Consider the following 17,232-nt stretch of genomic DNA (forward strand, 5'->3'; position numbering starts at 1 on the left):
TATTTGATTACAGCTTATACATAGGACCCCTGCTTGAGGGTTTGAAGGAAGCAAATAAAGGGGAGAAAAAGTTGGGATGGACTATGGAAATGAGGGAGGCATTTGACGAATTAAAAGACGCAATATCAACTGCTCCAGTACTGGCATCCCCAGACTATGAGCGGCGCTTCTTTATATTCTCACATTGCGACTCAGCAGTGATGAAAGCAGTGTTGGCCCAAAAAACTAGCATGGGCTATAAACCAGTAGCATTTTACAGCGGTCACTTAGACCCTATAATGTTAGGCCACTTCTCTTGTGAACAAGGTCTCGCTGCAGCTGCTTTTGCAGTAGAAAAAGCATCAGCAATAACTATGGGGTGTCCAACTACACTATTTGTGGAACATGCACTATTTGCGATATTGAATAAACCTAAGTCCACATTAACGACACAGAGGGCATCAGGTTATGAGATTATTTTGTCTAAAGCTGAACTAGCAATTGTTAGATGTAGCACGGTTAACCCTGCAAGGTTCCTAGCAGAAGTAATTGAAGAGGGAGATTACGCCCATGACTGCACCCAAGTAACTGAACTATACTCATGTACTAGGAAAGTTGAAGAAAACGCACTAGAGGGAGGTGAGCTTTTGTTTATTGATGGGTCATCAACTATTGATCAAGGAGATGGGATACGAAGGACTGGGGCAGCAGTAGTAAAAATGATGGAGGCGCCGGTGTGTGTGGCTATGAAGTGTGTACAATTACCACAGCATTACTCTGCTCAAGCGGCGGAACTCGTTGCACTCATATTGGCATTAAAGGAAAGTTTTAATAAAAGAGTAACTATATATTCCGACAGTGCATATGTTACATCCACTGTCCACTCAGGGCTATCAAAATGGAGAAGAAGAGGGTTTAGGAGAGCTGATGGCACTCCAGTACAACATGCCCTCTTGTTGGCTGAACTAATTGAAGTAATAAACGATCCCCAAGAACTAGCCCTAGTAAAATGCACTGCACACACCAATGGAGAAGACTACGTCTCAAAAGGAAATGCAGCAGCAGACGCACATGCGAAATATGCTGCATATTTTGGTGAGATATGGAACCCCACCGACTCACAGAGAGGGAGAGGGAGGGGAATAGCGAGGGAGATGTTAATAAGAGAAGGGTACACCCATCTCCCAGCCACACAGATTATGGAGCTACAAGCGGCTGCACCAATGGCCGAAAAAGAAGTATGGGTGAAAAGAGGATGCACAATGTCACCAACCGACGCACTATGGCGCCAGGGTGGCACTGGGAAAGTTGTAATACCAGTGGCACTGTTAAATACCGCCTTGAGCCAATTACATCACCCTGCCCATACAGGCAAGGAAATAATTGCAGCACGAATTAGAGAAGATTGGTTTTGTCCCGAGTTAACCTCTCATGTGTCAAATTTTATCAGCAATTGCCTAACATGCCAACAGTTTACGGCCGGTCATACTCTAAAAGTGATAAGAGGTACCATACCCCGGCCAGAAGGACCTTTTCGGCACCTTCACATTGACTATGTTGATATGATCAACATCTGTCAAGGCAATAGGTATATGATTGTAGTAGTATGCCCATTTTCTAGGTGGATTGAAGCAGGGCCCTGTTCACACCCTGATGCGTTTAGAGCAGCCAAATTCATAGTAAGGGAGGTCTTCCCCAGGTGGGGAGTGTGCGAGGTGTTAAGATCAGATAACGGCCCCCATTTCGCAAATGAAATGTTCCAGCATATCACATCCCTGCTGAACATTAAACACAAATTTGCATGTGCATACCATCCACAGGCTAATGGTGTATGTGAACGCCTGAATGGCCTATTGAAGGAGGCAATTGCTAAAATACAACAAACAACAAAGAAAAGTTGGTTGTATTGCCTTCCATTAGCATTGTTTGAACTCAGAAACAGGCCAGGGTCCGACCACCACCTCACCCCTCACGAAGTGGTTACTGGACGTCAAATGCGCCTTCCCCTAACACCAACGTCAAGGGCATTCACCGACAACGAAAGTTCAGCGAATGTGTTAGGTGATGAAATGTATCAATATGTGTCTTCTTTGATTACTAGTGTCGTGTTTGTGTCTCAACAGCTCGAGCGCACACGGGGCGGGTCTACCAGCAATCAAGAAAAAGACGAAAGTACGGAATTGGGAAAGGAGAACTCGTGCAAACTTGCCAAAGGTGACCACGTACTACTTCGCAATTTCAATAGAAAGTGGAACCAGAAGAGGTTCACTGGCCCCCATCTGGTAGAGGACGTATCAACAAGAGCAGTAAAACTAAAGGATAAGCGTGCATGGAACCACCTACATGACGTAAAGATCTACAAACTGCAGACCCGCCCCAGCGCCAACGACAGATCCATTGGAAGAACAGCAACAACATCGCCGACAGCGGAAGAAAGTTCCACCACAGACGACGACCCAATTGTTCCCTCGGAAACAATAACTGGCGAAGAAGGGGGTGATCCCCATACTGCCCACCCCATGGTCACACGCTCAAAGAGTAAAAATACTGCCGCCATCTGAGCGCAAACCCCCCCCCCATTGACTGCTAAGTAAAGTGGTAACTAAAACTGAAGGACATTGCTTGCACCAATACACATGTAAACACGTGAATGTTCTCTTTTTTCTCTCGCACATACAGGAACTGCGTAATATTGTATTGTTAAGAAAAGCTAATTAACAAATTCAGTGTGCAGGTGTAGATGGTGCTGCCAGACGATAACTACCCAGAAGAATTGTCACACCAATTTGTATACGAAATAAAGAGGCCAACATACTTAAAAAGGAGAAGGGTACGTGTATATTACACAGCCTTCCTCCTGGCCATAGAATATCACATGCCCCACCTCCACCCATACTTGCCAGTCCTAAGAGACCCATCACTTAGAATAGCGTGGGAGCAGCTCTTCGCCTGGGCACTGAATGACTACTTGATAGGGAGAGCTTAAAGGTAACAAAACTAACATCTAATAACCAGCACTTTTGAGAAATTTCAGGCGGGCAACTATAACGTCGCAAGAATAAGCTGCCAGGACCGCAGCAAGGTAAGAGCAAAATGCCGGTGAAATTAGCATATGTAATAAAAATAATAGGGATTTTTATGATCACCGGGTTCTTGGCTGCTTCTGTCTGGCAGTACAGCTATGCTATTGATTTTATTGCTGCACCCAAACTTAATATACCCCCGTCCCCTGCTGCAACAGGAGTTACGTCAGGTGGTAATAGTAATTTTGCACCCAAGCAAAATAGAGTTAAACGCAGCACATACTCAGACAATAAAGGTATTGATAATTATGTACAAGATTCGGCACACGTCACAAACAACATATGGTACCAGCACATGACCCGCATTGGTAAGCAGACAACTGAGGACAGCTGTTACGTTTGCTCATTAATACCATACGCCATGAGCGCTTCACGAACATTTGTTGCCACAGAAATAGATGAAAAAACAGCACAGTGCATAATATACTTGGCCCTGTTCCAAACGAAAGGAAGATTTCAAGGAACAGTAGTGCACATGACATGGAAAACACGAGACTCATACCCATATGAAAACAACTTCCTCAAGACCTATCTGAGTTATCACAAGACCAGTTTACATGCTGAAGCATTCAGGTACATAACAAGTGGCCCTGCAAAAGGAGAAACAAAGAAGGTAACACTGCAGTATCTACCATGTGATTGGTACGCCACTGAAGTTCCGGGTAAACAAGGATGCTGGGAGAGGCCGCTACTGACGATAACAGGAAAGGTGTTCCTGGGCAACAGCTGGGAGATAGGAGTGATTGGCAGCAACATGGTAACAAAAGAAACTATCTCAACTATCGAGACACACAATCATCGATGTTGGACGACGTGGATCAAGTATGTACCAATGCTCACCTGGGTAGAAGAAAATGAAGACCCGATAACTATACTACCATTGACTGCGCCCAAAGTATGCTACCAGCATAAAGGAGAGGTGGACGTAGGATATAACACCAATTGTGCAAGCGTGATGGAGTTACCTGAGGGGGGAGCGGGAACAGCAGTAATAATGGACCATTATTGGGCCTGTGGAGAAAAGGCATATCATACACTGCCTCCCCTGTGGAGTGGTGTGTGCACAATGGTACACGTCAATGTACCATCACTAGTGGTACCTAAGAAGCATGTCGATGTGGCGAAATTTCCTAAAATGGATGAAGGGGATAAGAGAAGAAAGAGATCTGCACCACTACAGAAGGAGCAAGGAAACAGGACCAACAGCAATGATACTGTCCTAAATAGGAGAAAAAGACAAGGAGAGCCATTGACAGGAAATTACCTGTGGGGAAGGTCGGAAACGGAACTAACATCAATACCGCCAGAACACAGACTATTCAGCAGAGCAGCAATGTTCTTCTCCTCAATAATACATCCGGGACTGCAGGCATACGCAAACGCAAAATGGCTCCAAATAACCAGGTGGGAACTAATGATGACCATCAATTCAACAGTAAATGGGTTCAACGCAATTAAAGAGGAGCTGCGAGCTGTAAGGATGGTAGCACTCCAGAACAGATATGTATTGGACCTCCTCACAGCAATGGAAGGAGGAGTTTGTGCAAAGATAGGACAATCTTGCTGCACGTTCATACCTGCCAACGATGCTGACAATGGTACACTGACAGAAGCAGTTTCACAATTGGCCCAGATGCACTCCAAAATGATGGACGAAAGTAACGGTGTAAACAAGGATAAGAGCTGGTTTTCACTATTATGGTCATGGATGCCATCTTGGCTGTCAGATGGACTGAAAATAATAGTGGGATGTGCTATTTTGGCTGGAGCTGCCCTGATCATAATTAGATTTTGGAAGGCCCGGAAGGCGCGCACGACTGACGAGTTGCTGGAAATGGTGGGAATGCACCCCTTGATGCCAGCAGATAACGACCAGCATACAGGTGTGATAATACAAGAAAGGGAGAAGTTGCGCACCCAAATCATCACCAATCATCTAGACCCACCATCAGTGAAGATCGAGAACCCAAGGAACCCCAGGAGCTACATAGGAAGATGGGTATACTGTACTCCTGGAGGAACCTGTGAATACATGTATTGGTCGTTTGAAGATCATGTAAATCATTATGGACATCTCGGCGGGATAACTAAGATATGGAGGGTAAGAGGAGATAACGAGAAGGATATGTTTGTGGTCGACAAGTCGACCAGAGGGGGGACTGAAGTGGGAGAATGGAAGACCAGGCTCCCGTCCTTCACCTCTCGCGCTTGGCCTAGAGGGTCAAGGCCCAGACACCCGCCGCGAGAAGAATTTGTCCATCTACCAGACGACCAGGTACCCTGGTACAGGAACATACGGATGTGTCCACCTGCCTGCCCAGCAGCCCGCACTGGCCATGCCGACACCTGCGGCTCGAACCAGCTAGACTAAAAACCACACGTCGTTAGAGATGCCATGACGACCTAGACAACGGGAAGCACATCTGTATAAATATACCCACTTAACATTTCCACACCAATCTACACGAAGAACATACTCAGTGCTCTGACGTAGGCGACAGGCATATTCACGGACGTGCATCTTTATTATTTTTACATAGGCTTTCAGAGTGCAGAAACGCAAGACGCATCATGAACTCATCTATAACGCTTGCTCACGCTTCCCTTGAAACCCGTTACCACCATGAGAGGTATAATGGAAACACGATATTGGTCATGGAAATATATGCCACTATAATCTAAAGCACCCATGCACGAAATGGATCACTTATGCCCCAGGCCCAAGTAGGCCTCAAGCAAGAGTTCCGTGGACATTAACAAAGCAAAGTCAGGTTGCTGATCCTGCAGAATGAGCCTGGTGGAGCAACCAGCCAAGGTCGCAATGTTGCAAACCCACATCCAAGAACAAATCATCAAAGGCACGATGTTGCAACCTCGCACTCCGCGTACCAACGTTAAAATCATATCTACAAATTAAACCAGACACACAGTGGAAAAACAATATTAATTGTGCAGAATTCTGCCTCAAACACGGTCCCGCCTCACGTGACCAAGCCGAACCTGACGAGATGCCAAAACCCAGGAGAGAAAGGGCGTCTGGGTCCCTCACTACGAGACACAGGCCGGGACACTTGAAAGGCTCAATGGACACCTGCTACAGTGGGAACGGTCAGCTCCCACCTATGAATAAATCCTCACATTGTCTGCATGTACCCATATTGAAACATTGTTGCAAACACAGGTACACCGAGAGCTGGGAACAACGGTGGTCCCAGGCTGGGGAGCTCACGGATGCACCAATCAGAACATGGGGATCTTATCTCAGACGTCAGTAACATTAGCCAATCCTCAGGGGTCTTCATGTAACAATTCTTATGTATCTACTTGAAGGGACAACCCAGATATACCACCTGACTACACCTTGACCACTAATATCATTCTCTATATGTGTACTATACTAACCCTACCACTCGAGCAACCAATTAAGAGTGGCGATAGGTTTTTTGTTAACTTTCTGAAGTGACGCAAGTAGCGCGTCATAATGTAGTAAAAAGGGCCTGCGAGCCCCACGATTATGTGTGTGTCAGGACGAACGCGTACGCTCCTTGACCCATCCCTGCCGTTTTGCATAAATAAACAGCAGAGTCGCCTTGCTCCTTGTGTGCGTTTCATACTCTATCTCACACCTGGGATATACGGGAGGTGTTGGGGCCTCCCTGCCCGGAGGTCTGCGGACGGCCCGGCCGACCCCGGCAGAATTTCCCCCCCGACACCATGAAGCCCAAAGTGTGGACCATATGTTTGGATATCAGGAAGGTGATCGATATGTGGGGTGGTTGTTCGCTGGAGGCAAAGCTCCTTGCTTACAAGACAGCAATTGTTTCAGGGATTTTATATGACGCAGGGGTTTTTCCTAAGAGGTCTATTAGCTGGCTTCCTAAACTGAAGGTAAAAATCTTACGCCCGCTATTGGGTCTGCCCGGCGCCGTCCCATTCGAGGTTTTAAGACTGGAACTGGGATTTCAATCATGTATGTCCATCTGGATATCTGCAGCCTGCAAATTATGGGTGAGAATAAAGTTTGGTGGTGGCGGAAATGCATCTTTGTTGTATTTCACCAGGGTTCATACGGAACGATATACTTGCAGCCCGTGGTTTAGAGGTCTGGAGAGGGTTGCACCTGCTCATTGCCAGGATATTTCTCTAACCTGTTGCTGCGAACAAGAGGTTTCTGTTTTTTTTTGTTTTTTTTTAACAAACTTGATTTTAGGAGTTGGGATTACGACTGTGTTTTAATGCTGGCTTCCCTGGGGGGAAAGATGCAAATATATTCAGTATACACAGCAGCGGGGCTTTACCCCGGGTTCCAGGCAATATCTAATTAAGTGGCACCTCCCTATGCTGATCCGCTTTATTATGTATCTGCTCCTTGGCATATTACCTGTGCACGCTATCAGGGGAGTTTGGCAGGGTATTCCGTTGGAGGGACGTCTTTACCGGCTGTGTGGTCAGCAAATTGAACCTGTTGGACACATACTGACGCACTGCCCTATATTAGGAGATTGCTACGATAAGGCCCACGCCCAGTCTGAGAGGCATGAACATGATCCATTTTGGAGTCTGCTCTTTGCAGCAGAGTCGTCTTTGTTGGCCTCTGCTGCCCATCATGTTTGGCACAGGGCCATTACTATGCTTTCGGAAGGTAAAGATACTTGAATCGTATTGTCATCATTGGCTGCTGAGTGTGCAATAAATTATCTTCTTGTCTTTTGGGTTGTGTACTTGATGTGTTTCAGTGTGTGATTTCTCTTCTTTCTGTAATTGGGGTTTATGGGTAGGATCTGCATTTTATTCATATTTTAAACTAAAACTAATTGTATGAATTATGTATTCTTTTTATATTGTTCTATTTTTATATTTCACTTGAATGATTCTATTGCACTGTAATGTTAGTGTAAAAGGTTGCCATTCAACTATATGCACTTAAAGAAAGCAAAAAACAAAACAAAAACAAAGTATTGAGGGTATACAATCATATGTGTATGAGGGTACCCAAGCCTTGTCTGTGCGTGCCTGCTAATGCATCCAGAGCATATATATAGTAGTAACCGCCCAATAAGCAACCAAGCACTCGGTGCCAAGGTGAAAACAGGAGCAAAACTGACGCTTAAAGAGCAAGGCTTTTGCTTCCCATCTGACTTTCAGCAAGTCTAATGCAATGGGTATTCTCGGTAAAAAATAATTCCAACACACCAGAAGCACATCTAATGGCTATCACATGTTTAGAGAGAGGAACAGACACAGAACATTTATTCTTGGAGGGGTTGGTTCTTGTTGGTAAGTACTTGCCCATTTCTTTTGCCAGAGCGCATCCTTAATGAGATCTGTGTGTGCCAAAGCCAGAGCTAAAAGAAATCCCTGACTTTGACAGGAAGCCAAAGCACTTTTCACAAAACATTCAGAATGTGTTCCCCTCTGGGAATATTGGTTACAACTCTTCCTGCTAAATGCAGAAAGAAATGTAAGCAGAAAGCTGGAAGCACTCAGAAGGAGCAAATTATAGTAATCAACGTGCAGCTAACAATCACACATGCAATTAAGGCATATCTGTATTTGGAAAGAAAATATTTCACAGCTGGCTCAAGAGCATACGATATTAATTGGTGGACACAATGCTTCTGTTGGCATGGCAGCCACTGGACAATGTAAACTCAGTGATGATTCACAGACTGTCTCCCTGGTTTCTGGATGGATATGGAGACACCACCAAGGATGAGAACCCGGACATATATGTCTCAAAGTGCATGGCAATCATTCAGTCTCAGGACGATTTAAACTGAGCCAGCCTGCCTCCATCTAGTATTTAATTGCGCAAACATGCTTTTTCAACTTAGTCACCTTGTGTTTCTGAGTCCCAGCAAGCAGACACCTGATTGAGTATAGAAAGCTTGATTATGGATAAGTGCGCCCCTCTTCTGAGGCTAACTGTGCATGGGATTAACATAATGACAGAATCCACAGGCAATAAATGAGAACCCTGCAATCACGAGTGGATGCAGTGGACTCATAGGAGTCCCATTGGATTCTTGAACGCTTGTTGCTAAGAAAGACAGATTCACTTGACTTTGAGCCTCACCGCCCTGTCACACCGGTCAATTTAAAGAGAAGGGCAGGGAAGCGAACACTGGTCAATGCAGCTGGCGGGCCAAGAAATATGCCCGTCCCACCTTCAGCCATGAATTGTAGATTATCCTTGAAATCCAAGAAAGCAAATGCTATGGGGTCTGAAGCAAGTCTGTCAGTCCCTGGGAGTCTAGGCTCTTTCACTTGCTCTTTAAACTGAATGCTAGGATACTTTTCAAACATCTTAAATATTAATAATAATGGCACATTAGCAACCAAGGGGTCCATCAGAGTTTTGCTAAGAGTGTTGGATAACCCAAGATCGTTTAAAGATCTGTAGAAAGAAGCAGGACATCTCAAAGTGCAACATGAATGATATCAGAGGCTCATTTACCTTGTCACAGTCTTTTGAGACAGCTGAGGAACATACATGGCTTGGGGAATGTTCAAGCTTTTCACAATGTTCAGTGTTTGTGCAACAGTAACTGGACGGAAATCAAGTTGCCCTACCCTAGTGGAAGCCAGGTGTGGACTGTCTGTGACTTAGTGGAGAGGAGCAGGGGCCATGCTACTACCACTTGTGAAGATTAGGCCCTGGGTGTTAATCCACATCTACTTGGCTGGTTCTTTACCCAGAATAACTTCCTGTGCGTTATTGTGTCATGCTTCTGCCACTGGGGTACATGTTAGGTGGGCGAGACATATCCATTGCTTCAGGGTCTTAATGATCAGATTGGCATACTCGTGAACTGCATCGATTTCAATATGTGTTCTCCAGCCTCTATGATGGTTGCTTTACAAGCAGCAAAAGTCACTTTAGCAAATGATAGCTTTAGGTGCCGGGATGCATCTACCATTTTCTTTCAGCCCTTCTGGGATGAATCACGTCAGCACCTGCAGCTGACCTGCAAATCAACGACTGCCACCTTTTTTTGTTTTTTGTTTACAGTTTTATCTCTTAGAGGGGCAACGCTGTCAACTGCAAATGTTAAGGTGGGCTTTCAGGTTTGGATAAAGCTGGGGCATTTATGTCGCCCCAGTTTAAGGGTCGAGAAATGAGAATCCGTAATCAAGGGGGAGCGAAGTGCAGCACTTACTTTGCGTTGGTTTCTGCAAGAGATTATGGTTGCATCTTCAGTGACATTTTCCCGAGCGGATTTCCAGGCAGGCTAAAAAGAAAACGGCTTTGTGATCAGACTGGTGCAATGGTAGGCAGAGTCTATTAGTGACTTGGAACAGTCAGGAATGCGCTGCCTGATATGGGAGGCTGCACCAACACCTTGATCAGATCCCAGCCCCTTGTGGATCAGAAAGCAGTGCCCTGAGAACAGTGCAACCCACGTAGTCCCATTCCTGTGCAACAATCATCTTGCTGGACGACCGCCCCATAAGACGAGTTCAATCTAAGTAATCAAATGTAAAATCGAGATGGTGACACCCGACAAAGGCATGCATCTTAGATTAGTCAATGGATGCAAGTTTGGCATTTAAATATTCCAGCCTTCTCTAGTGGAATACGTGTTATTAAAAATGTTGAGAGTGAGTTTAAAGATAAGGTCCAGCCCCTTCCATGTCTACTGCTGCATTGGTGCTAATGGCAGAGTAGCCATCTTGGAGGGACACAGCAAAGGAAGGAGCTGAATAATTCTTAAGCTTTGTTTAATTGAAACATGCATGTAAATATTGTGGTTTTGCAAGACATTCTGCCAATTCTACTGCATGCCAAGGTAAGGCATACACATTGATGGAGGCACTGTGTAGCCCGGTCCATGCATTGTTTCTAAACGGGACTTGCACTTCTTTCTTGTCAGGGGGGTGCTTAGCAATATGGGGGATGTTCATACCTGAAATGTGTGCAATGCCTGGATAACAGTGACAAGATTTAATGGGTTGGACCAGTATGGTATACAATGCTACTTTTGTTTCGCTGTGTTTAGGATAAACACGTATGAGTTCAGTTTGGCCATAATTGGAATTATGGACCAAGACCAGCAAACCAGATAAACTAGAGAAATATATAATGGGGTTTACTCGCTCAACTCTGATTGGTGCCAGGAGGGACCAAGATGACACTGGAGGCTCGAAAGAAATGATTTCCGATAAGGTCCTGTAAAGTGTAAAGAGAATAATTTCTTTCGGAAGACAGAAGGAATTGAAAAAGAAACTATTTATTTTTGAAGTCATAAATCCCTCGGCCATTATATTGAGGCTTCCAGGTTGGTGGCCTCCATGTCCGAGTGTCTGGGCAGTCTTTCCAGATGTTTTGGCCTACAACTCGTATGATCACTCGCCGTTGACTATGCATATGCAGGCTGGATCTGATGGAAGTTGTAGACCAAAACATCTAGAGGGTGACATGTTGGCTACTTCTAGGTCAGAGAATAAAATACTATTCAGTTCTCAACATTTTATATTAAGTCGGTGACGCCATTTCTATAAAGCAGAAATACCACCAAACGTCTAGCACACTCACTTCCAACAAGCTGGTCTCCACAATAGATTCAATGACACTCCTTCCTTGGCTGTGAACATCTGAACATTTTGCTCGGTTGCTGGACTTAGAAGAAAGAGCAATTAGCCACCACAGGGTCTTCAACAAAAGTGTGAACGTGTTATCATATAGGAAACAAAGCCCAGTGTTCTGTATTCATAAATGAGGTCACCTTCAACACTAATGTGCCCAAGATGGCAAGGTAACCAAAAATGAAAAGCCTATGACTTATCTGAGTTACACTAACGCCATCTGGATTTAATCTATGAAAATCTGCAGTGGAACCTAAATTGCTTGTATGACTAGCCAATTCATAATTTCATAAAAATCTACTGTATTAATTTTAAGGCAAGTCCTGTGGCCTCATCATCACACTGTCTATTCTTATATACACGTAAAATGGAGACTGTACAATGCAGAGTTCTGCCAAATGCTTATGTAGACATATGGCACCCTAAGAAAAACTGTCACCCACAATAGATATACTCCTGTCAAATGTGAAGTACTAATAACAAAACAAATACCCTATATTGCTCCTCCTACTCTCATCATCAGGAATACAAGGTGTTTCATAATATGAAGTGCCCTTGAGATACCAAGCTGATTTCACTATGCCAAGGCCACTAGTCAGTATCCATTAGGTGATCATCCATAATAGTGAAGAAGTGATCTCCTGTCCTTTACCTAGAAGAAAATCCAACTGATGGAAGCCTATGATGGAACCGATGCCCCGTGTGCCAAAATGTAAGACCATCAACTGATTCATTGGTATATAACAGCCAATTATTCAAAGGAAGACACAGTATCATTGAAACACAAATCAAATGGGTGAGAAGAATATCCACGTTACCTTTTGCCTTTTTCTAATAGTGAAGTTCTTCCAGAGGAGAAGTCCAAGCTGATTCCAGAAGCCCATTGTCTTCCACGAGGTAAACCTTTGTTATCCAACAAAACAGGTTTTGTGGAAATCACTGCTTATCAAATTCTAAAGTTGAGAAACAAACATAAACAACATGCTGAAATAATGAACCAATGGAAAGTTAACACAATCAGTCTCTTATCAAACTGGCCACCATTACCTTGCTTTAAGCATTCATTCTGTGGCTTTAAAACCATAACATTTGTACAGTCATGTTTGTTGACTATGGTAAATGCTGTAGTGCACAGAAGTTGATAGCAGTAATCAAGGAATGTAGAGAGAGGTAAGAGGGTGCTTTAGAAATACAGTCTGTATGAGGACATTGTGGTTAGGTACTGTGCTGAAGGTCCCCATCTGGTTCTGGGGGAAAAGGGATGGCTTTGGATTAAGGCGCTATATAAATAACACATCATTATCATTATCATTATCATTATCATTGATCATGGGCACTGGGTACTGCCAACCGCTAAGATATGCCAGTCCCAGACATAGTAAGGGGAGGATCCCTGGTCTATCCCACCATTACAGCATTAGTTGAAGTATGGGACGATGTGCTAAGAAATGCTGACAAGGGGGAAATGACCCTGTTGATCATGCTGAACCTCTCTGCCACCTTCGATATGGTGGACTTTGATGTTATGCTGTCCAGACTTACCTCAGTGGTGGGTGTTCATGACCATGCATTGGCCTGGCTCCACTCTGTTTTGAAAGAACGTCACCATTGTGCAAACCTGGGAATCTATGTATCAAAAGATTCCACCTTACATTATAGAGTCCTACAATGGTCCTCTCTATTGCCTATTTTGTTCAATATTTTTATGCAACCTCTGATGAGTATCCAGTCTAAATTCAACTTGTCATATCACTCTAATGCAGATAATACACAGTTATACTTGTGGGTCAAAGACCCCTCTGTTTCCTTTGCAAACATAATATGATGCACTGAAGAGATTGCAAGATGGATGACCAGAAGTTATACTATTGGGGCACAAATTATTGTATAAAGATTTCACTGCTCTTACTCCTTCCCCTTCTTTGTTCGGTGTACCTCCTACCTCTGCCCCTACATTTAAGAATTTAAGGTACTACTGGCAGTCCAACTCAAGCTGTGGCTACCAACTTGGAGATATAGTTTGATGAGTATACTACAATCTCCGAATATTGCAAACAGCCATTCCATATTTAGCTCTGACAGATATGGTAGTAGGCTCACTGATTAATTCAAAAAGAGATAACACCAAGGATGTTATTTCCGGCATCCCTAAATATCAGGTACAGTGATTGCAGATACCTCCACATGCGGTTGTTAGGCTGGTTTTAGGGGTGTCTATATGCAAACCAGTGTCTACCCTTCAATACTCCCTACGTTGGTTAGCTGTAGATTAAAGAATCAACTTCAAGATTTTATGTCTGGTTTATAAATGTATTTATGGACTAGCGCCCACATATTTAGTAGAGAAGATCTCCTGCTATCATCCAACTATATCACTAAGATAATAGGAGAAAAAAAGTTATGGTTCCACCGTCTCGTTGTGCTTATAGAGCCGATAGGTGATTCTCTGTGTACGGTCTGGCAACTGTGGAACTCATTGCCCCTTGATTTGAGAAATAAATCTTCCCTAGTGCTATTTTGTAAAGGCTCTTAGAGCATATATTTCCTAATGATTCTCTCCCTCTGGACTGCCTGATAGATATTCTTAATTATATTAACAAGATCTTCATCTAAATGCAGTTTATACAGACCAGTTGCATGTTACGTATATATCAAATCAAATCAAATTCCCTAGACGGACTGCAGGGAGTCTTCACTTGATACCTCCAATAAGCTATGTCACCTCAAGTATACAGACCAAATATTGGGAAGCTGGCAGACCAGGAATAAGAGGTGTTAGCGGTATTGTGCTAGAGGTGTAAAGGAAGGATAGCTTGGGAAGGCTAGAACAGACAGGGAAGACCACAGTTATAATTTATACCTGGTGGACCATTATTGTGAATAGAAGGAGAAACAAGCATGTGGCAAGGTGGTGAGGAGGTAACAATAGTTCAACTTGATAATCAATGTAGGAGCAGAGGACATAGAGGAGTATAGGAGAATTCCCAAGCAATGGAATTGTTGCAGAGGCATTAGTGGAGTAGCCAGAAGGGGGAGTTGGGTGCAGGTAAGAAACTCTCTGTATAAAAAAAAGTACCTTATTCCAGTGTGGCTAACCCACAAAAGCTCTGTATGAAGCCACACTACCTAAGCACAGTGACCCCCTTAAATAGGACCATACCAAAAAGATTATAAGTTGAAGTACAACTATTGGACACCTGGATAGAAGTTTATGTGAGCAATTAAACAACTCCAGACTGTGAGTGATTCAAAAGGATTATGAGGGTAATCCTAGATTGTTGATACTGTTGAAAATCCAGCAACATCCTTTTGGTCGGTTTATTTTTAGTCAGAAGATTATTCTTTTTGATTTACTTTTGTTTAAATCCAAGGAAACATCATCCTGTTATTTAGCTGACATTATTTTTATGGTTAAGGAGGATGGATAAGGAGCAGTACATTCAACAACCACCCCCTTTTTGTTTGGTATTCTAAAGACCAAGTAAGAAAATTTACATCTGTCGCCTGGAAAATGCACATCTGTGGCCTGCGGCCCTAAGGTCAGCCTTGGGAATACGCCTGCATTTTTCTGAGTTGCACACAGGGGAGAAGGAAAGGAAGTGGGCAGGGGAGTTTTGCTATTAATAAGATGCCGTGTACACACACATTTCTCATTTTATTCCTTAAATAAAAGAATGTTGAGAAAGACTTTTGTTCATGGCCATGTGGGTTTATCCCATTTGGCTACATGACAATACATACATGTGCTAATCGCACAACTTAACTTGAAGTCATTTCGTAGCACTAATACTTGTCTCTTGACTTCCAGGGGCACCAGCATTTTATGGGGTGCATGCTAACAATGGGCCGTTAATAACGTGCCCGTTGTTAGCATGCTGGGCCACTCGCGGGACCCGCTAATGACGCCTGGTTTTGCCAGGCGTCCTTACCGGGTCCCGCAAGCATGTAATGAGGTGGTAGGGGTTTAGCGGGGCTGGCAGCTCTACCGGCCCTGTTGAACTCCTACCGCCAGGGTCGTAATGACCCCCATTGAATACAACTCATTTTCAATTAAACAACAAGCATGTTTTGCTTCTCAATCTATCATTGTTGGTGCATTTCTGAGTGCTCCTCAAAAATATATAAATATCTCCACTAGTGAATTTGCATTGATACTTGTTAGGCAGAATTATATGCAGTACCCTTTGGGAACACCACACACAATTAAGACTACAGGTGACAGTACAACTTCACCTTTGGTACAAGCCTGTACTACACAGTAAAGTGGTAGCGATGGCTGAGCAGCCAGACTTATCTCAAGAGTAAGTGAGCAGTATCAATAGTTACACAAAGGACAGCAATTACGATGATTCAAACAAACACTGACTCAAGGTTCCTGAGTAAAAGAATATACATTTATTTACACATCAGTTGCAAAACATTTCACTAAAGTAAAGCAATTGAAAAATCACACTCTTAATACACCACACCACTCCCAATAGATTCTGGACAAGTTAAGCTGAATAGGAAGTGTGAGCAAAATGGCACTCCAATAATTTAAAAGGGAAGGAAAGACAAAGTTAGACAAGGGCAATCTAGAAAAAGGAACTACAGTGAGGGAATCAAATCAAAATGGCTTAGGGCCAAAGTCAATAAGACAGAAGTCTTTTGCTCAAGATCACACAGTTCAGGGTAGTTCGTGGTTAAGTCTTTGCCAAGAGTTCAGAACGAAGTTGGTCAGCAGAAAAGTTAGTTTAAAGAATAGGGAAGGACAAGCCCTTGGATTGGTGAAAGATTTCACACACTTTCACTGCGGCTGGACAAAATGAACAACCAGATTTGAACAGTACATTAATATGCAGAAGCAGCTGTAGCTTAGGCGGATGTTACTGGCAGGTCCAGCATTCTCACGGTTCCTGAAGCGACTGTCGGACTGACACGAAGTAGGAAGACTGGAGGGTCCTGCACTGCCCAGGGAAGAAACCAGCATCAGAGCAAAGCAACAAATAAAAGGTGTGCTCCTTAAAACCCAAACAGGGTCCAACCTTCCTGGCTATCCGGTTCACTGTAGCTCTGTACAGCAAATTCGACTAGAGGAGGGAACCTGGCTTGCAGTTTGGGTGAGCTGGTTGGTCCCACCAGCTCAGGGGAAGAAGATACCTGGTAGATCTTCTCTGTCGTTGGAGTCTGACGATTCGGACCTGCAGCAGGGCTTCACCGGGCGGTTCAGTCATGGCAGGGGTCCTCTTCTGTCAGCTCCTCTTCGGTTATCTCGTTCCAGTGGCGACTCTGCCTTTCCAGCCCCAGAGACCTGCCTTTTATGCAGTTTTCCCCCATTCACACAGCCTGGCTGTCAATCACACAACAGGATGGCTGTCCTGGCGGGACAGTCACCTAGCCAGTTGGGTTACCAAGGGAACCCATGGCAGGGGTCCTAAAACCCCTCCGTAACATCCTCCCTACCCAGACTTTCAGGTGCCTAAGGAGGGCTTCTGTAAGGACGCGAACAAAGGAACCAAACCTGGTTTGGCATGCAGAGAAAAACACGAGAAAGACTTTTACAAAAAGAAATGGTGAATAAACCCAGCCAGAACTAAATTAAAAC

General features: G+C 44.0%; 1 protein-coding gene across 2 annotated transcripts in view; it reads right to left on the bottom strand.

Annotated features, from left to right (window-relative positions):
- Positions 1-17,232, bottom strand: part of LOC138510440 (phospholipid-transporting ATPase ABCA1-like) — a 2,356,352-nt gene that overhangs the window by 2,167,444 nt on the left and 171,676 nt on the right. For both annotated transcript variants that reach the window (XM_069626098.1, XM_069626099.1), the window contains exon 2: positions 12,467-12,601. In XM_069626098.1, the coding sequence (XP_069482199.1) occupies positions 12,467-12,532 (66 nt within the window). In that variant the 5' untranslated portion in view covers positions 12,533-12,601. The remainder of the gene's footprint in view (positions 1-12,466; positions 12,602-17,232) is intronic.

This window comes from Ambystoma mexicanum, chromosome 6p, assembly GCF_040938575.1.
Source record: "Ambystoma mexicanum isolate Mex_15411 chromosome 6p, UKY_AmexF1_1, whole genome shotgun sequence".
Classification (NCBI taxonomy): domain Eukaryota; kingdom Metazoa; phylum Chordata; class Amphibia; order Caudata; family Ambystomatidae; genus Ambystoma; species Ambystoma mexicanum.